Genomic DNA, 26,655 nt, shown 5'->3' on the forward strand with positions numbered 1-26,655 from the left:
TCTAAAAGCATCATTTACTATGAAGGGAAGCTGAACAATTAGGACCTAATTTTCAGTCCCAGAGAAAGAGCGGAACTCAGCTGCTGAACTACCACAGTGACTGCACATAGGCACAGTAACAAAATCATAGAAGACTAAAAGGACACACCAGGAAGGCAGCGTAGTCCAGCGGACAGGGCAACTAGCTCGTAATCAGGAGACTTAGCTTCTATTCCTGGCTCTGCTATCAACCGGCTGGGTATCCTTGGGCAGGTCACATGGACACTGTCTCCTCCTGTCCACACACCCTTTGACTTGTCTAGTTAAGACTGTAAATACCTTAGGGCAGGGACTGTCTCTTACTAGGCGTTTGTACAGTGCCTAGCATAACAGAGCCTCAATTTCAGTTGAGGCCTCTCGATGTTACTGTAATACAAACAAACAAAAATAATAATAAAGAAAACTCAGCCAGCAGCTCTGCATTCTTAGATTAAATTTCCTGTTTTAAATCCCAACTTCATCTTCATTCGGGAAAACCAAACAAAAGTTTGAAGCCACCACGTTCTATTTCTTTTCTCCTTCTCTTCCAAAAGTTGGCCTCCCAGGTGAGCTCTCATGTGCCCAAACTACAGCAAATTAAAGTTTGTAATGAGAGAACTAGTACAGTGGTCCATGTTAACATCTTTAGAACCACAGGCCTGATCAGATCTGCGTGGGAAGGTCCCTCCAGTCACCAGGAGTCCACTGGCCTCATGGGCACAAGTGCTGACCTACACAGTCACAGACTCATAGCAGATCAGGGTTGGAAGAGACCTCAGGAGGTCATCTAGTACAACCCCCTTCTCAAAGCAGGACCAACTCCAATCACAAGGATGAGGCCTACTGTTTTGCAAGTAATTAACAATACTACAGCATTAACATTGGTACTATGATGCTGTTCGCTATTAGGCAAAAGTAACACCACTGTGAGGATATTAATGGTGTCCAAATGGTATCTATAGCACCATAGGAAAGCATGGCACTAAGACATCACAGACAACCTCCTTGCCCTAAAGTTTTTAAGATCTAAGATGGACAATAAACATACAGCGACAAGGAAGAGGGAAGTGACATGAAATCATGCAGCTCCAATTGTTTAAGTCTGCACACATCTCGTGAGTTCCACTAGCGTTTCAGATTTTGGGGGGATCCAGAATTATAATATATTTTGTAAAATTAGGCACCTATCCTCCTATGCCTGCACTGCTAGCAACTGAAAAGTGAGCATCTCTCTGTGGGCAAACCACAAAGCATGCATGCATCCGACAAAGTGGGTATTCACCCACGAAAGCTCGTGCTCCAATACGTCTGTCAGTCTATAAGGTGCCACAGGATTCCTTGCTGCACATAGCATAGGTGCACAAATGGCACTACAGGTAAGAGGAATACTTAAAATAAAACTCAGTTGTAAAGTACTGGATATGCTGCATCATGGTTATGGGAGAGGAAGTAAGATGGTAAGCTCGCCTACACCTGCCCCACTTTTTTTCATGCAAGGCCACAGTCACAAACAGCAGGTGATACATCACAGGTTCCCAAAGCAAGACTGGATAAACAATGTAGGAGTAACTATCCAATATGGGATTGTACTTTGATTATTTTTAATAAAAGGAGGAATAACTCCCTCTCTGGCTCTTTGCAATGGGACTAGAAGGTTGCTTAGAAACTGCCCCTCTATTTTTAAACCATTTTTTGGAGTAAAAGCCTCAGTAGTGCAGAGGTGCCAAACTATTCCAAACACACAATTGAACAGCACACTGAGATTTTCAATGCCGGCTTTCCTGTAAGCCTCACTTACCTTCTCAGCAGAGGAACTGGTCAGCCAAACAACTGATGCTGCTGTTGTCTCATTAAATATTGAGCTATTATCTGAAAGAGAAGACAGAAAATGAAGCGTTGTGAAAGTGGTGTTTAAACAGCTAAGAATGAGAACAAATTTAAGATGTTAAAAACCTATCGTCATTTATTAAAGTAGTAGCAAATAATATTTGCTGTCATTGTAGCTCAAGTGAAAACAGCCAAAGCAATGTTTACAAATGACCAACAAGTCCTGAGGGTTTGCCTGCCTGCTAAAGTTAGCTTGAGTTAGTCCATTCACTCAGATTACACCATTGGAGCTGCCGAGCTCAAGCGAGAGCAACCAGATGGCAAAATGACACTGGAGAGTGACACAGAATGATTTCATTAGCGTCTCGGAGCAACTGGATTAGCAGCTGATGAGTTGTTGTAACTCGAGCGCTTGCATCCTCACAGCATGAGAAGTTTGAGCATCGGCAGCACTCCAACTTCAACACCTCCCCTAGTCCCCATGCCAGGACAGCTTGAGCTTAAAGCACTCCTGAATCTGAGACACAAATCTGTGAGAGTGGGGACTGGATAGGCATCAAGTTAGAGGGAAAATTCATGTTATAGCTTGCGCTAACATTTCAGTGAAGACACATCCTAAAAAACATAGCATCCTAAGAAACCTCGATAACACTTCACAATTAAACCTGTATGACTGCTTTTGGTATTGGCAGTAAAATAATAAAAGTAATCACAATGGATTACTTTGCTATTCACATGACAAGACTATGCAACTTGACTGGTATTTCACTGTAAACTCAGAATTCATAAATGCCCATTTTTTCCAAATTTAAACCTCTTGGCTACATGACATGATAAAACTTTTAAAGTCAAACCACCAAATAAAGGAGCAGTCGATAATACTAGCCAGCAGCTTAGTAAATACACATACTCACAACTCTCACTGTGCCACAGATATAGCCTACCCTATGAACTTTACCACTGTAGCATTACAAGTCAGTTGGGTTTTTAAGGTTCATTTAGCCAGGGGACTGGGCCTGAAAGTGATACTTTCCAAGCATGTTTCTGTGTTTTGCAAAACCCGAATAAATACTTTTATCATCAATAAGAATATTTCAGTTACATTAAAATAGAGCATAGCATAAATCGTACTGCATTAGAGAAACTAACCAGATATGATTTTGTTTTATAGAACTATGATAGCAAGGTGGATTATATAACTAAAGGGATATATTTAAATTTAGAGAAGATTTCCAGTCCTACAACAAGTGAGATATCCTCCTTTTCCTTGTGAAGATGTCATGTATTCCTCCCCTAAAATTCTACTTCAGATTTTGCAACCGGATTTCCATCAGGATCATATTTCATCCCTATTGATATGGGCCTGGCATGGAAACATGTTTGTATCTCAAATTCAAACCTATTTGGTAGTGGAGATGAAATACAATCACGAAAAATATACCAATCAAGAAATGAGAGTGAGGATTTGGGCATGAATACATGAAACATTTCCCTCCTCCAACAACAGCACTACAGAGTATGCAGTAAATGCCTCTTATGGCATTGTTTCAGGCCCTACAGTTCCTTCTTCAGCATCTCCAGTCATGTCAAAATCCTATGGGCAGACCTGACATACCAGGTAAAAGGTCTATTACACAGAATAGTTTGTTCCTCCTGAGCAGAAACACACAAGGAGGTAAAGTCCAACAATTACCTCTGCACTGTCCTAAGATGAAGGCCAGCACTGAACTGAAACCAAGAAGTTATAATCTTTAAGCCTGAAGTCCGCTCCACCACTCAGCAACCTCTCTCCTCTTCACAGCACACACTCTTCATTATCTACTCAGGTTTCATTCCTGAAGGACTTCTCTACCTCTCTGTTTGTTGTGCTCATCACCGAGGTATTGGGAAGCCTTACAAAAATTTACAAAGCCAGCAACATCTAAAAGCAACATGTTGCATTTCTTTCCTCTACTCCCTCCTATCCCTGAATACATAGCAATGGATTGTCTTTGTTCCGTTTCCTCCAGGATTCTTGTTCAGCTGCACTTCTTTCTTTACTATTGCCTTCCCTGAGGTGGTCGTTGTGGGGAAACGCTACATTCAAGAGATGGGTCTCACAATGACTCCGGAATGTGGTAAAATTCAATTCAAGGCTATTCTAATCTCTAGTAGCAGCTGTGGGCCAACCACAGAAAACCCCTATTCCCTGCTTTCACCATTCTCACTTTCCATGTTTATAGTTCTCTTGTTCCTGATGATTTCAGTTGTTGTGGTACCAGTAAGACCTCACTGTTATTGGAGAGATGTTGCTCGATATAACTTGGACCCAAGGCTATTGGGCGGCTGGAAGAGCCAAACCAGGAGATTGAATTAAATCCAAATTTCTGTGGCAGTCAGTGCAGTCTGGAGCATGAGAGTGGTCATGTTCATGGCTCCATGTAATGCTAAGCAAGCAGGCAGACACATGCTGAACTAACTGGAGCCTCCTCAGAGGAGCCCCACTCATTCCCAGATTCAGGGCATTGCAATAATCAAGCAAGGAGTTCGTGAGCAGCATAGGTGGGTTGTGGTCAGGGCCACATCAGTCAAGATGGAATGAAGCTTCACGGCTAGCTATAGAGGGAAGGAGCCTTTTTTGGCCAGCAACAGAGTTCAGAAGAGCAGCAAAGTTGAACACGGCCTTGACAATCGGGGGGAAGCACAGGAGCATCACGGCCAGCCCGGCTTCCTTTCCACCAGGAACTGAACGGGTATTTTTAAACAACACCTCCTGCTCTCCCCCACTCCGCCCAACCCCTAAATTACATACTGGGGCACATTTTCTCGATAATAGCCAGACTGGTTGAGTGTGAGGATCAAGCTCTTGAAGGGAAGTTCTCATGTATGGGGACATGCAGTGACTCCAGGGTACCAAAAATCCTGTTGACGATTTCAACAGCTTTGTTTTGATTTAGTGTGCCTTCTTTCTCTGTCCCCTAGAACAAGGCCAATCATGCTCATGGTGAGAGACGTCTCTCTATCCTCCATCGTGAAGGTAAGCATGGTATGCTCATGTTTCAGTACCACTATATGGGGGAAATTTCCATAGAAGAGATGTCACCTGCAACATAATGCAACCTGCTCACCTAAAACTAGTCCATGTTTGGCCCTAACTGAACAGAGCACAGGCAGCCATGAGGCATCAGCTACATGTGCTGAAGGCAGAACTCTAGGATGAGAGCATCTAAACACCAGTTACCCCATCAACTGACTGACAGGGGCATCTCTAATCAAACTCCAAGTTGCATTAGTTTAAAAGGTGGGGGGAATCTTTTGTGGCCATAAGCATATGTAGAAGAGTACCAGGATGGTGAAGGAGAAAAATCAAAGACAATGAAACTTCCTGTGAGCTCTTTGCAGGCAACGCCCTGCCAAAAGGCCCAAGACGCAATTCTATGGAAATCTTGTTCCGTGGCCTTCTGAAACTGCCAAGTGCAGAGCAGGATGTAATAACTTACAATGCAAACAGAGCGCTGGTTCAACAGCTCTGGAGCCAAATCTTAATTGCAACAAGAACAAAAACAACTGAAAGTATAAATCTCAGCATGAGCAAAGACCTCTCTCTCACCATCAGCTGAGCTGACTACTTACAGAGTCAATAAAACCTTTCCTGAACCTACTTTACAAAAACAAACCTCACAATACCACAGTCACTGGCAATTTATCACGCTCTTGTATTTTCACACCCAGGAAGATTTGATATGTTCTATATCAAGGGTAGGTAACCTACGGCACGGGTGCCGAAGGCGGCGCGCAAGCTGATTTTTAGTGGCACTCACACTGCCCGGGTCCAGGCCGCCAGTCCAGAGGGCTCTGCCTTTTAATTTAATTTTAAATGAAGCTTCTTAAACATTCTGAAACCTCATTTATTTTACATACAACAATAGTTTAGTTATATATTAAAAACTTATAGAAAAAGATCTTCTAAAAACATTAATATGTATTACTGACACGCGAAACCTCAAATTAGAGTGAATAAATGAAGATTCGGCACACCAATCCTGAAAGGCTGCTGACCCCTGTTCTATATGTGTAGGAAAGAACACAGGGAAGAGATCACCTACTCCAGCGTTACACAAAATTCCCTAGAAATAGGAATGTCTTTTAGCTAATCTGCCATTTGTCTTTTTATTCCATCTTCTGATGCTTAAGGTAAAGTTAGGGGGACTGAGTTTTTTGCTGACAATAAAACAAAGTATTATAATGGGTGTCCTAGTCCTGCTTATGATACTTTCTGCCATGAGGCTTTACAGCCCTGAGATGTGTTCTGAAGACACTGATAGTATCACCAGGATTCCAAGTTACTCTGGGCCATGGTCTGATCCCCTTGCTCATGTTGAGTTGCACCTTCCCCCTTAGACTGAATTTGGAGGAACTTCCTGCAGAGTAAGGGCTGGTCTACATTGAAAACTTACACTGGCAAAGCTACATTGCCCACGGGTATGAAAAATCCACTTACCTAACTCCCTGTGTAGACTCTGCATGAGTGAGAGAGGCACAATCTGCTGCTTTGGGGCATGACTCACCTTTGCCCTTCACCCTGTACAGTCACTGATGCAGGGCAGAGTGGGTGCAAAATGCTACAAAATCATAATGGGAGCATTTTACAACTATGTTGTGCTGGTACAGGTGACCGCGCAAGGTGCAGGACAATAAAGAGCGAGGCCTTTTACATTTAATGAGCCTAGTGGTACAGTGTGAATCCAGCCACCATATAACACATAGGTTCTCAGAGTAAAGAAAAACTAGATAAGCACATTTCTAGATCTTCAAAAACCACTGAGTGTCCTGGCCCTTCCTGTTCTGAATGTCTCCTCTCAACAACAGCCTCACTGTGGGTTTTCAGCTCACTTCACTCATGACTGCGCTGCTTTTCACTTTCACTTAGTATTAAAAGATAGTAAGCAGGGAGGTTTACAGTAACCTGGGGTTCATTTTTGCAACAGAAAAAGGAACAGCGAAAGAGGTGCAAAGCTTAGGGAAAGCACAACTGAAAGCCGAGACAGCATCAAGTGTTCCTCAAACATCTGTGACCATGCCACCTTTTGCCTTTTTAACCTACACTTTCTGTGTTACATAAAGACTAAATAAGAGGATTAAACACCTTTCAGTGGGAGTCATTTATTACAAATTTTAAAAGAAAGCAGACATTGATTAAAGAAAGGATGATTATGGAGTTGTTTTAGCAGGCATTAGTAATGCTGTCTAGAGGAAAATGCTGTTGGGGTGGTTACAGAAGGGAACCATGAGCTAGGACTTGGGCTTGCTCTCTCCTCTGTTAATGACTAGCCAAGAAGTCTTGGTCGAGGCCCTTACGGGCAGATCCTGCTACTTTAATTCTCATTAAATAGCACCTTATGGGTAGTCGCACTGAAATCAATGGGATCGTTCACAAAGTAAGATACCATAAGGCTGGCAGAAACTGATCTTGAATCTCTCTGTAGTCAACTTCACTGGTAAAATGCATATCAATACTACCAGTTGAAGCCTAGGACGGTAAGCAATAAAACGCCTATCAAATGCTTCAGAGAAGCAACAAAGTATTGGAATTCTATTTGCACAAAATTAAAGTTTTAAATCTTAACCCTATTTTTTTCCATTTCCAAAAGGCTCCTCTTTTCAAATTACTGTGGGTCCATTTTCAATACCCTTCACTCTCACTGAATAGCACCTTACTCCACACGTCGCCCTCCTAACTAGCAATGTAAAGTGTTACTCATTTTAGGCATCAGGATCTGCCGCCGTGAGACTACAGGCACTATTGTCATATGTATTAAGACACCTGGAAAGATTAGGTTTTATTGGTAAACGTTGATAACGTCAGTTTCATCATAGACCTCTATGCTACACTCCATAGCCTTCCCCACTACTAGAGTCTCTCTGTGGTGGAGAAGGGCGCTAGCTGAAGAAAGACAGTGGGACACTTCTAAAAATAATGGCATAGATGGAGAGACAGACATGGCTCCGGCAGGTAGAGAGCTGTGTTGGGTCCGTACTCAAGCACATACTTCAGGCACGTCGTTACTCCCATACGCTGAGCCTCATGGTCTACGTAGCTGTATTAACCTGTGCTAGGGGCACTGCACCTGTAAGTACACTGCACGCTGTTGAAAGAAGCACATAGTGCAGACATACCCACAACCAGAAAAAAAAATATATTTCCATCGATAATCAAAATTTGCAGATAGGCCAAGTGAGAAAAATGCAGCTTCAGAACTTATTAGAATTTGATGTAAGGATATTGACTTTGCATATGTTAACATGTGATGTTGACGATTTGTTTTAATGCTTATCAAGCTTTAACTTTCTGAATCTGAACATTTAGTGTCATTAGTTGTCTGAGCTCCTTATTGTATGACCCCTCCATAATTTCCCACAACTGTGAGAATGTAAAAATCAATAAAAACTGAAAAAATAAATATCGATATTAGTCAAAATTATAAAAGAAATTAAAGTTGAATTCTTCCTAGCCTACATATTAACTTTTCTCAAACAGAAAAGCCAGTTGACTTGGAGAGCCCCTGAGTAGCATCAAGAGAAAACTAAACAATCTATTGTTTGTCACTGCTTATTTATTACAAGGTGGCCTATTGACAGAAATTCTGTCCCGGGGATTTCAGGGGAAGCAAGGGTATTGGACCAGATCCAGCCTTTGCACAGCACGTTCCCCTCTTGATTCCAAGGCACACATCTCCAGTAATGCTATACGGTTGTGTGTCTTTCACAGGTGATCCAGAACAGCAATATAAAACAGTTTGAACTACTCAACCTAGTGTGTTCAAACGATTAACAGAGTCAAGTATAAATGAAATTCAGCAGGATAGTATATCACACTGCATGTAGCATGCAGATCTACAGATATTGTGGTTAAAAAGAAGCAGTTTCTTTTGTACAAAATCATTTATGCTTTAAATAGTACAACGGGTCTGAATACATATAACTTCAAGTCACATGCAGCTCTCTGAATATGGCACACTGGGGATAAGTCAGTGCTTTTACTATGAACAAACCCTGAGAAACTGCAGTGACGCATTCTGTGGCTTTGCCTTTAGTCATCATTGGTTTTTAAGCATGCCCACCCCAGAAAAGTCAACAATGAGACACAGGGTGGAAGCAAACTACAGGAGGCTGCACCTTGAAAACGTGCTATTTCCTACCTGGTGCTTCTCTGTCCACACCCCCATGATTTTGCTGCCACGCTGACTGTGGAGCTGCAGGGGAAAGATTTCTCCTAGTAATCACAATGAGCTGCTGAGTTGGAAAACTATTCATTTAAATGCAAATGTATTCCAGTTTTCTTTTAAAAACAGACTCAAAAGAAAAGAGAATGCTCCCTCTGGCACACACACGTTTGAGAGAGAGAGAAAAAAAACACATCAATTTAAGGCTTTTGAAAGGTGCCAACTGGCCAGCATCAAGACTGAAGTACTAAACAAGCTATTTAATAAATGGGATATGGCCAGTGGAAACCTCCCTGCTAATGCACCTCAGACCCAGCCCAAAGGCCCAGCTACAGAGATAAGAGTAGCACAGCTGGCATGCCCACTTCAGCTGAGACTACCTAAAAGGGTGACAGGTAATGCCATTGCGATGGGCCATTTGTCATGTGACACTGTTTTCCAGGAACACGACTTGCAAATTACTTTCCCAACTTGCTCTGAGCCTAGCGTAAAACCTGGGGCAGATTATTTTCTTCTTCCTTCCAGAAGATGTTTCTTCTTTCCATTGTTCACATATGGGAAATTTCTCCAGTCCTTCCCCCACACTCTGTTAACCTTTAAATCACAAGATTTGTTCCACTCACAACACTCCAGAAAAAAGCCTGTGACACAGTGGTCCTTCAGCTACTCTAGATTTACCAGCAGGTATATGCAGGAGTGAGCAGCACTGCTCAAGTGGCTCCTGTTATTCTGGTCTGTGAGATCCCAGATTATATTGAGATTGCTCAGCAGCCGCGAGAGCACTCTGATGGGGGTTACCACAGGTGCCATCTTGTCACTCTTTTCGTTCAAGGTTTAGATGGAGCTATTAGGGGAGGGGAGCAAGGAACATCAGGAGCAGGGTTTTGGTGACCCTCAATTTTGTGGCTCCAATCTCAACTGATCCAGCAGGTGTGTTGAAGTCACCGATCCCATGTGTAGAAGAATATGGCTGAGAACTAGCAAACTGAGGCAACACTGGCAGATTTGGAGAATCAACCAGAAGCTATGGCAGGGATTACATCTTGGTGAAGGGGCACTGCCTGATGCTTGTACCAAAGTTCAGAATTTGCAGGTCTGACTGAACTATGAATGGCATGTAGATAACCACATTACAGCCATGGTCAGGACTGGCTGTATGCCTGGGCAGAACGGTAAGGCCATATCTTTCTGATGCAGATCCTGGTAATATTGTCCAGGTGTTTACACGGACTGATGTGGAAATCTGGAGAAAATTCCAAGATTGTCCCTTGAATAAGGAATGTGCTAATGCTAGTTATGGGGAAAGGGAGTTTGTTCATGAGATTTTTTAATTCCTTTCCTATAATTTTGCTTCCTGGTTCAAAATGTCGCAATCTCCCTGTGTGCAGTTGTTAAGTCGTCATTACATACCATCCTGGTGCTGAAAAACAAGTAATCTGCCAGTTAAAATATTATTTACTGAAGGACCACATTCTTTTGCTAGGAATGCACGTTGGGATGAAAGACCTGATTTTTATTGTTATAAGAATATGCTGGCCATAAAAACAATTGGATTCCTTCAAAATAATGTCTCCGTTTTCTCCCAAGGAGCATTAAGGTTATAGGATTGGATTTTCAGAGGTGCCTAAGGGAGTTGGATACCCAACTTCCACTGAAAATCAATGGAGGTTAGATTCCTAATTCATTAGGAAGTTTTGGAAAATCCTACCTATAGCTCGTTCTGACTGGTGTAATGTGGAGAACACTCTTCTAGCTATGGGCTAGTTCTGGCTAGCTTGTGTGTGCTCGTGGAGACACAGGATTGCTTCCAAGACAATCAGAAAGGGAGGCATGGTGCCTGGCGGCAGGCAGATAGAGCCAGAGCTCTGTTTCCCCTACACAGCAGGTGGCACAAGGGGCAGAGAATATGCAACATCTCTTAAATAAGTGTAGCAGCTTGTGGGTTCCCCTGTGCACCGAGAGAGCAAGAAAACATGGAGAGGTATCTGACAAAGTTTTTATAGACACTGTTTAGTGCACCGGGATTTCAGACCTAATTAACAGTGTGAATTCAGTGCCCTTAACAATACTGAACATGGAAGCATGGGATCAAACCAGACAGAGGGCCCGATTCGCTGTTGTGAAGCGAATCAGGCTCATAGCATCGACTCCTACACACCAGCCCTTCCCCAAGATGTGAGACTGCCGAACTACGCAGTGAGTTTAGGGTGTGCACCAAAGTATAAGGGCTGGGATGAGACCACATGCACACAGCCACTCGTAAATTAAACAAAGCCTGAATTCCACCAGAGGCTGGTGTGGAAATCTCTCTAGGGGGCGATGTGAGCAACAGCAAACTACAGTTGTCCTCAAAGACCAGTAATTCATTTATTCTGCCTTTTCCTCTACAATAAATACATGGTTACAATGTAAACAAGGTGAAATGGAAATTCTAAAATCAGGATTTCATGACTGTGATTGAATTAAACACTATCACCCCTCCCCTCCCACCACAAAGGCTAGGATTAGCGAGATTTTCAGATATGGATCTGTTTTTACACAAGCATGAGGGCTTCCCCCCCAAACACAGACTCGCATACAGATTCCGGTTGCGCCGTTTCCTTTCCCCACTCCGCCTGGATCTGTTTAACTGAAAATCTAAGTCAGTTAAATGGACAGCTTAAAATGCTGCTGGGCTAGAGTGGGATTTTCAAAAGCACTCAGGGTTGGCCTAACTTGGCTTTTCTCCCAATCAGGAATAAATAATAAAGCTCCTGCTGACTTTAATGGGAGCAAAGCTGGGCCAATGCTGAGCACTTTTGAGAATCCCACCCTGAACAAATCTACAGTTAATGGATAAGAAACACATAACTTCAATGGATCCAGTTACAGTCAACCCGTGGCAGATACATGGATACTGACCTGATTATTTTTCTGTCTGGCAGGTACAATGCTATAACACTCCGTTTACTTTGTCTGCATGCCAAATTTCTTACTCAGTCGTCATTGTTTAAAATGTCTCAGGAATAACCAACTCACCCATAATGAAGAAAGCTGGCACACAGCATAAAGCATCCTGTTCGTATTTGCAGTTTTTTTAGCTGGTTGCTTCCACCTGTATTTCCAAGCTTTAATCTGTGCCTATTAAAACTTCAGGTACACTACGCACATTCTGCAGTAATAGGCAATAATGTTTGGCCTAATCCTCTATGACTATTACGCAAAAATACTGTATTACACACACACTCCTCTCATCCGTATACCAGCCTTGTGCAGCCAATCCCCTGCACTTTGGAAGAACTGTGCTGTGCATACAGAGACGGTGTCCCCAGCCTGTTGACGTAATGATCGCTTTCAGTCCTCTTCCAGGCTCTTAGAGAAATGTCATTCAAAACTAAGGATGACAGATATATGAGGGAATGAGAACACAGGAGACCATTTCCCCTTCTTGGTAATGATGTACATGGTGGCCCTCAGATGCCAGGCTCAGAGAGAAATTTAGATCAGCACTTAGGTTGTAATTCACAAGACCTATGTGCCACTTAAAGCCTCAAAAGAGGGCTTTACTGGAACTTACATGGTGCTTAGCTCCCTGTGTTGGCTTCATCTGCATAGGGTTAATTTAACGGTGAAATTAGATGTCACAGGGATAGCATGACAGAAAGAGAGCACGCAAGTGCAAGCATATATATGAAAGTCAATGAGCTAATACAGTATTCTCTTACCTGGCTCTGGTGGCATGCAGACACAGGAGTAAAACGTGATATAGTCCACTTTAAAATGGGAATTGATTGGATAATAGTCTGCTAACTTGATCATCTTCTTGAAAGCATCATAAATGAAGATGAAGCTGATCAGGGAGGAAAATCCCTCTTCTGTGAAGCGGGTGAAATATTTGACCAGGAAGCTGGCATCAGTAGCAACCAGAATGAGACACTGGAAGGCTGACCACAGGCCAATCCAGAGACGGAACTCCAAGTAGTCAAAGCCGTGGTCTCTGCAAAACAAGTGGTGACAATGAGGAAAAAAATACCCGAGGCTTAATAATTCCTTAAAGGGTTAGAGAACTTCCCAAACTGGGAAATGTATGGATTTTAAGAGCTGTGTTTATTAGGGCATATAAAAAGCAATAATTCCTGTAACATTTAAAACAGTAGGCTCAGTCTTTTTTTAGCCAATGATAATGATGAGGGTTTAGTTTAACAGCTGAGTTAGCAATTGAACACCTAGGGCTGACCAATTTTGCTTCAATCTCCATTGCTGTATATTACCAGTGCACTTGAGTGCTTTTCAGAATAAATAACATGGTTTACCACTGCAGAAGATCAATGAGAAAATATAAATGGAGACATAAAAGGCCATACCTCCAACTAGTGCAAATCAGTGTCACTCCATTGATATCAGCTGACCATCAGGCCCAAAGTTTACAACATATCTTAGAAAACCTACTGAAAAGTAACCTCCCTGACAAATATCCAGATCAGGATTCAGGGTTTCCCACGCAGCAGCAAAGGGAATGCAGGACCTGCTCTCCTTTAAACATGAATCATTATCAAAAGAAGAAATACACAAGTCTGAACTCAGGCCCTGCACTCAGGGTTTGCAAACTGTGGGGAACAAAGGAATTATCTATAGTATTTGTTATGACTCAGTTTACCTGTTTAATATTATCCTGCCTAACTGCATGGAATTAATCAAAAGAGGCTGTTAGAAAGAAGCAATCAGGAAACAAAAACAACAACAAAGATAAGTTCCTGCCAAAATCTTAAAGGAAACTATGGGGGAGCTATTAATTGGGACAGGTCCACTCGCTGGGCTCCAGCCAGGCTGGAGGTTAATTTTTCCCAGAGCCTAGGATCAAAGAGGCACTAAACCATTAAAAACCCTAGCTGAGAAGAGAAGGAGGTAAGCATGCAGCAGTTGGACATCAGTCTCTGACAAAGAGAGAGAGAGAATGCTACAGAGGTTGTCTGACTCTACCAGGCCAGGGGTCTGGATTGAGTGGAACTTTTGCACAACTTGCAAGAAAATAATAAAGTTTAGGTAAGACCCAGGCACAGGTCTTTTGTTGTTTTATCCCTCCCTGCTTGCTACGTGCCTTTGGGTGAATAAAATAACGCTTTGTTTTGAAGAAGCTTTTTCTGAGTCACTTGGACCAGCTGCTGGACTCTCAGGTACCAAACGCACCAACCCACTCTAAGGGTGGTAATAGGGCTGTGTGATTCCACCCAGAGAGAGGTGAAGGTGGTGGAACCTGCACCAGAGAAGTGCAATTGAGAGGATCTCAACAAGGGGATTAAAAAAAAAAACCTCCGCTTGCTCTGTAACACAGGTAAAATTCTTTTACCGTAGTTTGAAAAAAGAGCTATACTCAAGCACTCCTTAGGAATTCAGGACTCCCTTCACATTAGCCCCGATCCCTAACAGAACAGTGTGTGGCAGCATTACGAGAAGACAATCAAAGCGAGGGGAATGGGGAAATGACTAGGTCACTGTCAAGCAAATCTCTGCGTAACAGTGCTGAAAATGCCTTTTCCTCCAATCTATACTAGTAGCTGAATAGTTTTCAGCATTAGATGAGGGACTCAGGGGAACAGTCACAGGTAGCCCTGACTGGCATGCCCCCTTGCAGCAGGCCATAGCATGACAGGCAGTTTCCCTGCCTCAGAATCCCCACAAATAGTCCCCAGAGCCTTTCTAAGGGCAAATAGCTCTTGTGGGGTGAATGCACGTACATCATAACAAAAGTCCCACAAACACAGCAAGAATTCCCCAGCATAGTCCAAACAGAACACGGCATATACAGCCTCGGCCCTCCTCACCGCGCCCCGGGCCTCCAGCACCACCCAGGCATCCGTCAGCAGCTTCTGCAGCCAAGCTCACTGCACACATCGGGGCTTCTTGTGTCCACCCTCCACAAGCTCCCTGGTGCCAGCGTCTCATCCCTCTCTATTTCAGAGACTCCCTGCACCCACCTCTCTATACCATAAACCCGGGCTCAGTGTCCCCTGCATATTCCCCTCCCTCCACACCATCCTCCTACTCCACGACTGGGACTCACAAGCAGAGAAATACCCTCAAGTTAAGCACAGGGCCTCGCAAGCTCGGCCAACAATAAGAACAGCGCACTTTGCATTTACTAAGGACTTTACCATGATTAATTATCCCTCACAGCTCCCTAAACTTTACCCTCCTTGCCATTTTGCAGACTGGAGGACCAAGACACAGAGTTTAGGAGCCTGATATTCAGAGCTACCCGCAGCCTCTCTCCGACTTCAGTGTGAGCTACCGGTGCTCAGCAATCCTGAAAATCAGGCCCTGCGACATAGCACAGATCAGAACCCAGGATTTCCTGGCTCCTGGCCCTCTGCTCGGAGCACTAGTCCATGTCTGCCTTGACGGCCAAAAAGGGGCAACTGACGGGCTGGCAAAGAGCAGCAAACTACAGAGAATGTGCTGTGGTGGTATCTTTGGAGACTATGTCTAGAGAAGGAGGATGGTCCAGTGGTCGGAGCACTAGGCTGGGACTCAGGAGACCTGTGTTCAATTCGCTGCTCTGCCACAGATTTCCTGTGTGACCTTGGGCAAGTCACTAAGGGTACGTCTGCACAGCAGCTGGGAGGTATAATTCCCAGCTAGCTCTGCTTGAACTAGCACCTAAAAATAACAGCGTGGCCACTGCAGTTATGGCTAGCTTCCCAAATACAATTCTGCTCAACACCCCGAGTCGATACTCCCGCAGCCACACAGCTATTTTTAGGCACTAGCGCATGTACATCTACCTGAGCTGGGAATTACACCTCCCAGCTGCTGTGCTGATGTACCCTTAGGGATGAATAATGCATTAAAGATTATGAGGGGCTCAGACACTGAGGTACTTATATGGCCCCATTACTGAAGAGGGACACATTTCTGATATTTTTCCTCCTTTAATCTGTTTTACTTCATGCCACCAATTGACTTATTCACATCAGTTTTCTAATGTTTACTTGATTAATCACAGTGGGTTTTGGGGGAGGAGAAGAGAAACTTCTTTCATAAAATGAAAGATCGTCTAATCCAGATATCGCCACAGAAAACAACCATGCAAACATTTTCCGTAGATTAAGACCCTGATCACATTGCTTTCTATAAATCTTTTGGGAAGGCCTGTGGATATTTATGCCTGCTTGGATTAGACCCATGGTTTCCACAAAGGACTTTTGAACTTTCTGTGCATCAGTCCATGGAATTCTTTCTAATTTTGTTGCCACTAAACAGGATGTTCTTGTGAGCAGGAAAAACTGAAATGAATTACTGAAAAATCACAGTGTGTGACTGCAATTGTCACGTGGCAGTGGCTCTCCATAAATCCCACGGCTACACATCAAAAGGGTGTAGTCACAGCAAGTCTGAAAACCATCTTCTCTTTAGGGGAAAAAAGAGCAATATTTTGTATCTCCTGTTTTTTCCTGCTGCTCACAATACCTGGATTTGGATCAGATCATCCAGGCTAGAGGCATGATGTGACACCAAAGCGTTGAGATAATTTACACCAGTGAAAGAGAAAGGAGAGGATGACCTTCTCCTGCAGAGGTCCCAAGGAGTTGCTTTCACCCATCTATTCTATTTCTCTACACAAACGTTTCTCCTGCGTCTTGCTGCCTGTGTTCCAGGAAGATAAGAGAAGGGCCCCAGGATTAATCTCCTCTCTCTCTTCTTGGCAGTGGGGAGAGGGGCAGGAGACCCACAGTGGACAGAGGGAACCGGGGTGGAGAGGGGAGCTTTCCCCTGTGGAAAAGGATGTGCAGGGAGCACGGTACTTATGTTTGGCACCCAGCTCCCAGGCAGAGCCTCCACTGGTTTTCCTGCTGACCTGGCTCCGTCACCTTAGCCCCTCTCACACTGCCAGGCAGGGAAGAAACTGGCAGCTTCATAAATAGCTGTGGATTTTAGCTGCGGCCTTTTTTCAAAGGAACATGGATTTTCTCCCCTTCTCCCCACAAAATAAACTTGGTGTTTCAGTGCCTCAGCAGGTAGCACCACAACTAAGGGCCTGTCTACACTACAGGTTATGTTAGCATAGCTTCCGTCACTCAGGGGGGTGAAATAAGCCACCCTCGAGTGATGTAAGTTACACTTCCCTAAGCACCAGTGTGGACAGCGCCATATGGGCTGGAGAGCTTCTCCTGCTAACATAGCTGCCACCTCTCACAGAGGTGGTTTTCTTATAGTGATTGGAGAGCTCACCCGTCAACATAGAGCGTCTTCACCAGACATGCTACAGCTGTGCATCAGCTTCTAGTGTAGACTAGCCCTAAGTCTGTGGAGTGCGTATGAACCAAGGCCATAGGAGAACAAGCTTTCGATAACAAAAAGTTTGGGGAGGTAATTTAACTGATTATGAATTTTAATACATACAATATTGCTTGTATTATAGAAACAAATGGGATCCCTGCATGAATGATTTCTGTATGACTGCACAGTTGTATACTACTTTGCTTTGGGGAAAGTTCCTAAAGGAAAGAATAAAAGTTGATGGTTGAACTCACAAAAGGGTGAACGGACACTATGTTTTGCTAAACATTGTGCTGTGCTGAAATTGATCAGGCTCTCTGTCTCTCAGAGGCTGAGAACAGTGGGTGATCATACATGATTCCAAAATACTGCTCAATGTGATGAGACAGAAACTGAGATCATGCCGTGCTTTGAGGCCCTCATTTAAATTGTATCACATTATTTTCAGACACAGTCACACCACCACCAATGTGGTAAGATTAATGATGAAATCAAATGGATTCATCCCACTTCTAAATGATTATACAGAACTCTAGAGAGAGATCACAAATATATTTTTACATGGCAGCATTACTATATCTCAAAAGCACATACAAACATGTCTAATATTTTCCAGGTTGCGTAGAAGAGAGATAGGAATGGTCATATTAGATTATCTTAATTAAAATGGCCTCCAGAAAAGCTAGAATTATCAAGCAAGATTACTAAACACCAACAAAGGTTAATTTCCCTAGAAACCTCAATATAATGAAGGAAGTAATGAAATTATACTTTAGTTATCTAGACACCTCACTTTGTGTCTCTTTTCTTATTGCAATCTACAGCCATGTTCAGTTTAAAAATCTATTAGGCCTTTTCCGTGTATAACTACAATCAGTTAAAAAGCTGTCCTGTATTACACACTGCTTTGGTAGGGAACCCACTATTTCCTTAACACTGAATGTTTCTGTAATCTGAAATTCAGATTTTTACCAATACATAACATCACGGGTTCTCTCTTTATGGGGAGATGAAAGAGACTTAGTTGGGTTGGTTCTGTTTAACTTAACACATTTCCATTTTGTATGGCACCAAAAATGTCAACAGTGCAGCAAGTAAATTAACAATAAGTAAGCTTACTCCTGATTACTTTAGAACAGCAATCTCCCAATATGTTATGCTACTGGTATTATTTATTGAAATAGCAAATGAAAATTCTGTGTTGGTCCTCCACCTACACAAAGGGGCGCAATCTGGATGTGGACTTTTACTATTTATATTAGGATAGCACCTAAACATTTGGCAGAAAAAGCCCTCTTTGAATTCAGAGTTGAGAAAGAAAACTATTTAATACAACAAAATCCCATCTAGGAGATTTGGTGACAATATCTGTGTATGCCATGGACACTTATTTTTATGTATAAATAGCCACTGTTTCAACGGACCACCAGTTTAATGGCAAATTCTGCTGCCAGTGAACTCAATGGGACTTTTGCCACTGAATTCATGGAGTGGGATTCTGCCTTTATCGTATGGAGAAATCTGCTCATCTTCCTGAGCAACAGAGTGACTAAGGAGGCCCATTGTACCAACCAGTCCAGTTCCACTGTAGTCGATAATACCCTGCACTGTCATCTTGTCCAGTTCATTAAAGCTCAGCAAAATGTCTCCTGAAATCTGACACTGGCTGAGAGTAATGAAGGAGCAAAAGGGAGTTAGGCACCCAAATCCCAGTGGAAGTCTATGGGCACCTTGGAAAATTCTAGCCACTGTTGGACAGCTCTCTCACACCAGTAAAATGTTCAATTCCAATGTGCTTAATTCCCGTCTTCATAGATCTCATTCCCAGCTAACATTGTATTAGCACTGGAAACACTCCACTCCCCCTTTACTTACTTGCTGAAATTAAACAGGAGTCTTTCAAAGACAAGGACAGGTCCTGTGCTGCTCAGAATTGTGAGTGGCTGACCAGCAAAAAGGCAAAAGATCGCTCCAGTGACTGCTGTGCCCAGAAAGCTCTCCAACACGCCCTAGAGCAGACATACAGTACAGATGTTAATTTCAACGGACGCGACACTTCTCTCTCCCTTCTGTAAGCATGAATGCAAGAACGTGTGAGGTTATATCAGATATCTACAGACTGTATGTAGGTGGGCATGAGATATGGGGCTGGTATCTAGCATAAATTCACGTCTTCAGTTATGGACTTCATAAAATCTTTAGTTACTCATAACAATCAGCCAACCAACACACCCCACCACTGTGGTTATTCCAGATACGTGGGGCTTTAGCATTGTTTTTGTTATCCGTGGAGACGTTCAAAAAGGGGCTGAAGGACGCAGGAGCACAAGTCCCATTGGCAATCTCCCACATTATGATGACAGAGCCCAAATACATTCTTTTGCAAGGTGCCTCACAATACACAATTCTAAACACAGTACAACATGGCTGGGGGACAACAAAACTGTGTCAGGGTTACACCAATGAGGTTACCCTACCAAGCTTAGCCTGTACTTTGGCGGAGCAGAATATTTTACAAATAAATAAATGAGTTTAAGAAAAGCAGATTCCTCTTTTCATAACAGGTTTTAACCAGTGAGACTCAAACCAAACAAGACTAATTCATCCAGCATTGAAGTGTTAAGACCCAAGTTCATCAGATGCCATCAGAAAGTAATAAATTCCACATTTTACAGTCTCCATTTCCTTTGGTATATGTAATGAAACAACCTAACCGAGGAGTGATAAATGAATATGCTGTAGACACTTCCTTGGATTTTCATGTAAGTTACTACAGAACAATATCTATTTTTATAACGCAAAGCACAAATACCACTTCAGTGGCAGGTTTTGTTTACAAAAAAAATGTAAACAGCATTATTGACAATACAACTTATTGTTTTACTGAAATGGTAGTAGACAAGGGATGGAAATTGCAAAAAGCACTCAACCACCACCGGGAGCAGAGTTAGGTCAACCCCTAAATACACTTGTGCACCTGAGCTTTTAAAAAACAACTACAGGGGAAAAAAAGTTGTCTTTAATGGAAAGTACATTTTCTTTCCACCATCCCAAGGACTGAAAACATGGTGTTTAAGTCTACTTTTCAAAAATAATATAAATATTCCTTTGAGAAACAAAGCAGGAGTCTTCACAATTTTTCCCTAGACAAAAATATTTGTAAATCACATGAAAATTGCTACTTAAGTACCATGCTGAACTATGCAAGAATAGAGAGATTTTCTTAAATAGAAGGATATTGTTTATGTCACTATGGCCACGTCTACACTACCTCCCAGACAGTAATCGATCTATTGGGGATCGATTAGATGCGATAAATCGATCCCCAAATCAACGCTCATACTCCACCTCAGTAGGAGGAGTAAGCGGCGTCGACAGGGAGCCACGGGCAGTTGACTTGCCACTGTGAGGAGGCCAGGTCAAGTCAAACTAAGATACTTCAACTTCAGCTACGCAAATAGCATAGCTGAAGTTGCGTATCTTAGTTCGAACCGCCCCCGCTAGTGTAGACCAGCCCTTTGTGACTACAAATATAATTTTTAAAAGTCAATGTATATTATTACATCCATGATCAATGATAGTTAATCTGCAATGTGCACTGACATTGCTTAAAATGTCACACTTCCCATAGGTGTAGAGTTGGCTTAGTGTAACTGGTGATTTCCCAAACTGTATTTCAATGGAGTAATTTATTGCTATCATTAACGCTTTTAAATGTTTTGCCAAGTTTTATCCATTACACTTTAGACCCAGTAATGGTGTGTTTGAAAGGGGTTTTACACATGACCATTTGATCTGTGGCCATCTCTACGCTGGAAATATCCCATCCTTCTACAGTGGTAACGTTAAGGCAATCCAGCTGGAAGCATTTTTTTAAGTCACTGTCATTTCACCCCGCTCCAAGAAGGCCAAGATGACTAGGCAGCAAGAGCACCAGCAGCCAGTTGCTGCTCCCAAAACTGCAAGCACTAGTGGAGCTGTGCTCGTACCACAGCAGCTTCGGGAAGGATTTCGGAAAAAGCTCAGTTCAGGCACCTGGCCTGTTGTAGTCCTGTTCTCTTTATCATCAACAGCTCTTTTCATTTATTCTTAAAAAACGCGTCCACGCTAAAAGCAGCGCCATGTTAGGCAGGACTGAACTGAAGCTTAGACAGGTCGCAAAAAGGTTCTAGCAAGGTTTCTCTGGTTAATATTATGGTAGTTGTGACAATGCAGTTCTGGCGGGACCCAACTGAGAGTGCCAATTCAGGACCAATTGCTCAAACAGGGCAGTCACAGCTCAAAGCTGGGGTTTTTTCCACCTCTAAGGCAAACCAAACCAGCCAGACAAAAATGACTTCAGTTTCACCCCACTGGCTAACTACAAGTCACACAAGCAATTTCCTTAGACACTCCAGTCTCCCAGTATCACCACCAGTTCCACGCGTCCTGGGGATGAATGGTTATGAAAACCAACACCCCAAAAACGAAAAAGGTTCTCTCGATCCCAAAGAATCAAGCCCCAGACCCAGGTCAATATACACATCAGATCTTACCCACAAATCACGCTGTTGCCAATCCTTTAGAATCTAAAATAAGACGGTTACTCACCTTTGTAACTGTTGTTCTTCGAGATGTGTTGCTCACATCCATTCCAGTTAGGTGTGCGCGCCGCGCGTGCACGTTCGTCGGAAACTTTTTACCCTAGCCACTCCAGTGGGCCGGCAGGTCGCCCCCTGGAGTGGCGCCGCCATGGCGCTCGATATATACCCTTGCCGGCCCACCCGCTCCTCAGTTCCTTCTTGCCGGCTACTCCGACAGTGGGGAAGGAGGGCGGGTGTGGAATGGATGTGAGCAACACATCTCGAAGAACAACAGTTACAAAGGTGAGTAACCGTCTTTTCTTCTTCGAGTGATTGCTCACATCCATTCCAGTTAGGTGAATCCCAAGCCATACCTAGGCGGTGGGGTCGGAGTGAGAAGTCGCGGCATGGAGCACTGCAGATCCGAAGGCCGCGTCCTCTCTCGACTGCTGGACCAGGGCGTAGTGGGAAGCAAAGGTGTGGACCGATGACCAGGTCGCTGCCCGACAGATTTCCTGGATGGGCACACGGGCAAGGAAAGCCAGCGACGACGCCTCCGCCCTGGTAGAATGCGCAGTCACACGGCCCGTAGGAACGTGGGCCAGCTCATAGCAGGTCCTGATACAGGACGTTACCCATGAGGATAACCTCTGCGAGGAAATGGGAAGCCCCTTCATGCGGTCCGCTACTGCCACGAAAAGCTGGGGGGATTTGCGGAACGGTTTGGTCCTCTCCACATAGAACGCGAGAGCCCTACGGACATAAAGCGAGTGGAGCTGTTGCTCCCTGCCTGAAGAGTGAGGTTTCGGGAAAAAAACCGGGAGGAATATCTCTTGGTTGATGTGGAAGGCTGAGACCACCTTGGGGAGAAAGGCAGGGTGTGGCCTCAGCTGCACCTTATCTTTATGGAAGACTGTATACGGGGGGTCTACCACGAGAGCCCGGAGTTCCGACACCCGTCTAGCTGAGGTGATAGCTACTAGAAAGGCAGCCTTCCAAGAGAGATAGAGTAGGGAACAAGTAGCTAACGGCTCGAAGGGGGGCCCCATGAGCCGAGACAACACCAGGTTAAGATCCCAGGTTGGAGCAGGGAGTCGGACGTTAGGGTACAAACGTTCCAGCCCCTTCAGGAATCTAGTCACCGTCGGGTGAGAAAAAACGGAGCGGCCATCCCCACCCAGGTGAAAGGTGGAGATAGCTGCCAGGTGGACCCGCAAAGACGATATCGCCAGGCCCTGTTGTTTGAGGGACCAAATATAGTCTAAAATGTTGGCCACTGAAACTTCCATAGGGCGGAGACCTTTCTCCACGCACCAACAGGAGAAACGCTTCCACTTGGCCGAGTATGTCGCCCTAGTGGAAGGCTTCCTGCTGCCCAAGAGTACCTCCCGTACCGGGGTGGAGCAGCGCAGTTCAGAACTGATCAGCCACGCAGGAACCACGCCGCTAGGTGCAGCGACTGCAGGTCCGGGTGACAGAGAGTCCCGTGTTCCTGGGTGATCAGGTCCGGGTGAAGGGGCAGGGGAACTGGGTCGGCTATGGCAAGGTCCAGCAACATGGGGTACCAATGCTGCCTGGGCCACGCCGGGGCTACCATGATCACGCGAGCCCTGTCCCTGCGCACCTTCAGAAGGACCCTGTGGACCAGCGGGAACGGGGGAAACGCTTAGTACAAGTGGGTCGTCCACGGAATAAGGAAGGCATCCGCTATAGACCCGGGCTCCCTGCCCTGAAAAGAGCAGAACGCCTGGCATTTCCTGTTCCCCCCGGACGCGAAGAGGTCCACACGGAGATAACCCCACATCTGGAAGATCGAGAGGGCGACGTCCGGGCGAAGGGACCACTCGTGTGAGAGGAAGGATCTGCTCAGGCGGTCTGCCAGCGTGTTCCGTACTCCGGGGAGGAAGGAAGCCGTGAGGTGAATGGAGTGGGCTACGCAAAAGTCCCAGAGTTGCATCGCCTCGTGACATAGGGGAGAGGATCTGGTGCCGCCCTGCTTGTTGATATAGTACATGGTCGTCGTGTTGTCGGTAAACACCGCGACACAACGACCCCGAAGCTGGTGACAGAACGTTTGACAAGCAAGGCGGACCGCTCTCAACTCCCGCATGTTGATGTGCAGCTTCACCTCCTGCGGGGACCACAGGCCCTGTGTTCTCAGGGATCCCATGTGGGCCCCCAGCCGAGATCTGAGGCATTCGTCGTTAGGTGGGTGGAATGGGAGCCCCGCGCACACTACGGACTGGTCTAGCCACCAGCTGAGAGAATCCAACACCCCCTGGGGGATTGTGATCAGCATGTCTAGTGGTTGCCTTGCCGGCCGGTAATGTGCGATGACCCACGACTGGAGGGGCCTCATGCGGAGCCGAGCGTAACCGGTCACAAATGTGCATGCTGCCATGTGGCCTAACAGGGTTAGACATGTCCGTATTGATGTTAAAGGGGCTGCCCGCAAATCGCTGAACGATCGCCGACAACGCCTGGAACCTTGGTAACGGCAGAAGAGCCCTGGCCACGGTGGAGTCCAGGACGGCCCCGATGAACTCCACCCTCTGCGTGGGGAGCAGGGTGGACTTGTCTACGTTGATCATGAGGCCCAAGGTAGCAAACAGGCCGGTGATCCTGCGGACGTGGCTGCAAACCTGTAGCTCTGACGTGCCCCGAATTAACCAATCGTCTAGGTAAGGGAACACGTGGATACGACTGCGCCGAAGATGTGCCACAACGACGGCCATGCATTTTGTGAATACCCTCGGAGCCGTAGAAAGGCCAAATGGGAGGACTGCAAATTGGTAGTGAAGGCGGCCCACCACGAATCGAAGGAAACGTCTGTGGTGTGGCCAAATGGCAATGTGAAAATAAGCGTCCTGCATGTCGAGGGCGGCATACCAGTCTCCCGGATCCAGGGATGGGATAATGGTCCCCAGGGATACCATGCGGAACTTCAACTTCACTAGGTATTTGTTGGGCTCTCGCAGGTCGAGGATAGGCCTGAGGCCTCCCTTGGCCTTGGGGATCAGAAAGTAGCGGGAATAAAACCCCTTGCCTTTCTCGTTTTCCGGAACCGCCTCTATAGCTCCTTTGTTGAGGAGCGTCTGTACCTCCTGCCGAAGGAATTGCTCGTGAGAGGGGTCCCTGAAGAGGGACGAGGAAGGGGGGCGGGAAGGAGGAAATGATATAAACTGCAGGCGGTATCCCGTCTGCACCGTGCGTAAGACCCAGCGGTCCGATGTTATTTGGGTCCACGCCGGGAGGAAAAACGAAAGGCGGTTGGAAAACGGGGGGGAAGGATCCGTGGGGAAAACTGTTACTGCACCCTCGGGCGCACCTTCAAAACGAAGGCTTGGGCCCAGGCGGGGGCTTAGAGGAGCTTTGATTCTGCCACCCTTTGTTCCCCGAATGTCTACGCCTTCCATTCCTGCCACAGCGCCTATTAAGGTCCTGCTGTTGGCGGAACTGGGGGTATGGCCTGCGCTGCTGTTGCTGCTGTGGCCGGAAGGGTCTGCGCTGCGTTCCCGGCGTGTGCATCCCGAGGGAGCGCATAATGACCCGATTGTCTTTAAGACTTTTGAGTCTGGGGTCTGTCTTTTCTGAAAACAGGCCCTGGCCTTCGAACGGGAGGTCCTGGATGGTGTATTGGAGCTCCGGTGGAAGGCCAGAGACCTGAAGCCAGGAGATACGGCGCATCGTTACCCCCGAGGCGAGGGTGCGGGCAGCCGAGTCTGCAGCATCCAAAGAGGCCTGCAACGAGGTTCGTGCAACCTTCTTGCCCTCGTCCAGAATGGCCGCAAATTCTTGACGGGCCTCCTGTGGCAGCAGCTCTTTGAATTTGTCCGCTGCCACCCATGACTTAAAAGCATATCTGCTGAGAAGAGCTTGCTGATTTGAAACCCTGAGCTGAAGGGCCCCAGCCGAATAGACCTTGCGGCCGAGGAGGTCCATACGCCTGGCCTCCTTGGATTTGGGGGCTGGAGCCTCCTGTCCGTGGCGCTCCCTCTCATTCACCGACTGCACCACCAGGGAACACGGTGTCGGGTGGACGTGGAGGTACTCGTAGCCCTTGGAGGGGGCCATGTACTTCCTCTCGACGCCCCTCGCCATAGGGGGGATGGAGGCCGGTGACTGCCAGATTGTATTGGCGTTGGCCTGGATCGTCCTAATGAAGGGTAGGGCGACCCTGGTGGGAGCATCAGATGAGAGGATGGTGACGATGGGGTCCTCGATCTCAGAGACCTCCTCGGCTTGCAAGCTCAGATTTTGTGCTACTCGCCTAAGGAGGTCTTGGTGTGCCCTGAGATCTAGCGGAGGAGGGCTACTGGAGGAAGTGCCAGCCACCGCTTCGTCGGGGGAGGAGGATGAGGAGACCCCTGGTAAGAAAGTGTCCAGTGGGGGGTCCCCCTCAGCCCTCACCTCTGTCTCAGGAGCAAGACCAGGGTCTTGCTGCTTCGATCCTTCCTCTCCATCAGGGGAGGGAGGGGGGCGAGACAACGAAGCCTCTGGCACCCTGTGCTCCGCCGCTGCAGGCCTAGCAGGAAGCTGTTGGGGGCCCTGGGCTTGATGGTACGCCCAGGGTGTCCAAAACCCCCACTGCTGCGGACCCTGGTCCTGTTGCGGAGGGTCCTGAAATAATGCCGCCTGCCTGTCGGTGCCCAGCGCATACACGCTGTCCGCTTGAGACGACACCGACGGCTGTCTAGAAGGCCATGGCGGGGCCGACCGCGGCTGATAAGAGTCTGCGCGGTTCGGCACCGAAGATCTTCTCGGTGCCGGGGATCGGTACCGGGAGTCAT

At 45.8% G+C, this 26,655-nt stretch overlaps 1 protein-coding gene across 1 annotated transcript in view; it reads right to left on the bottom strand.

Moving 5' to 3' along the window:
• Positions 1–26,655, bottom strand: part of SLC4A4 (solute carrier family 4 member 4) — a 262,517-nt gene that overhangs the window by 48,017 nt on the left and 187,845 nt on the right. The window contains exons 11-13 of the mRNA XM_050945480.1: positions 19,179–19,312; positions 12,752–13,023; positions 1,817–1,887 (exon numbers count right to left, since the gene is read on the bottom strand). Of these exons, the coding sequence (XP_050801437.1) occupies positions 1,817–1,887; positions 12,752–13,023; positions 19,179–19,312 (477 nt within the window). The remainder of the gene's footprint in view (positions 1–1,816; positions 1,888–12,751; positions 13,024–19,178; positions 19,313–26,655) is intronic.

The sequence above is a fragment of the Gopherus flavomarginatus genome, chromosome 3, assembly GCF_025201925.1.
Source record: "Gopherus flavomarginatus isolate rGopFla2 chromosome 3, rGopFla2.mat.asm, whole genome shotgun sequence".
Classification (NCBI taxonomy): Eukaryota; Metazoa; Chordata; order Testudines; family Testudinidae; genus Gopherus; species Gopherus flavomarginatus.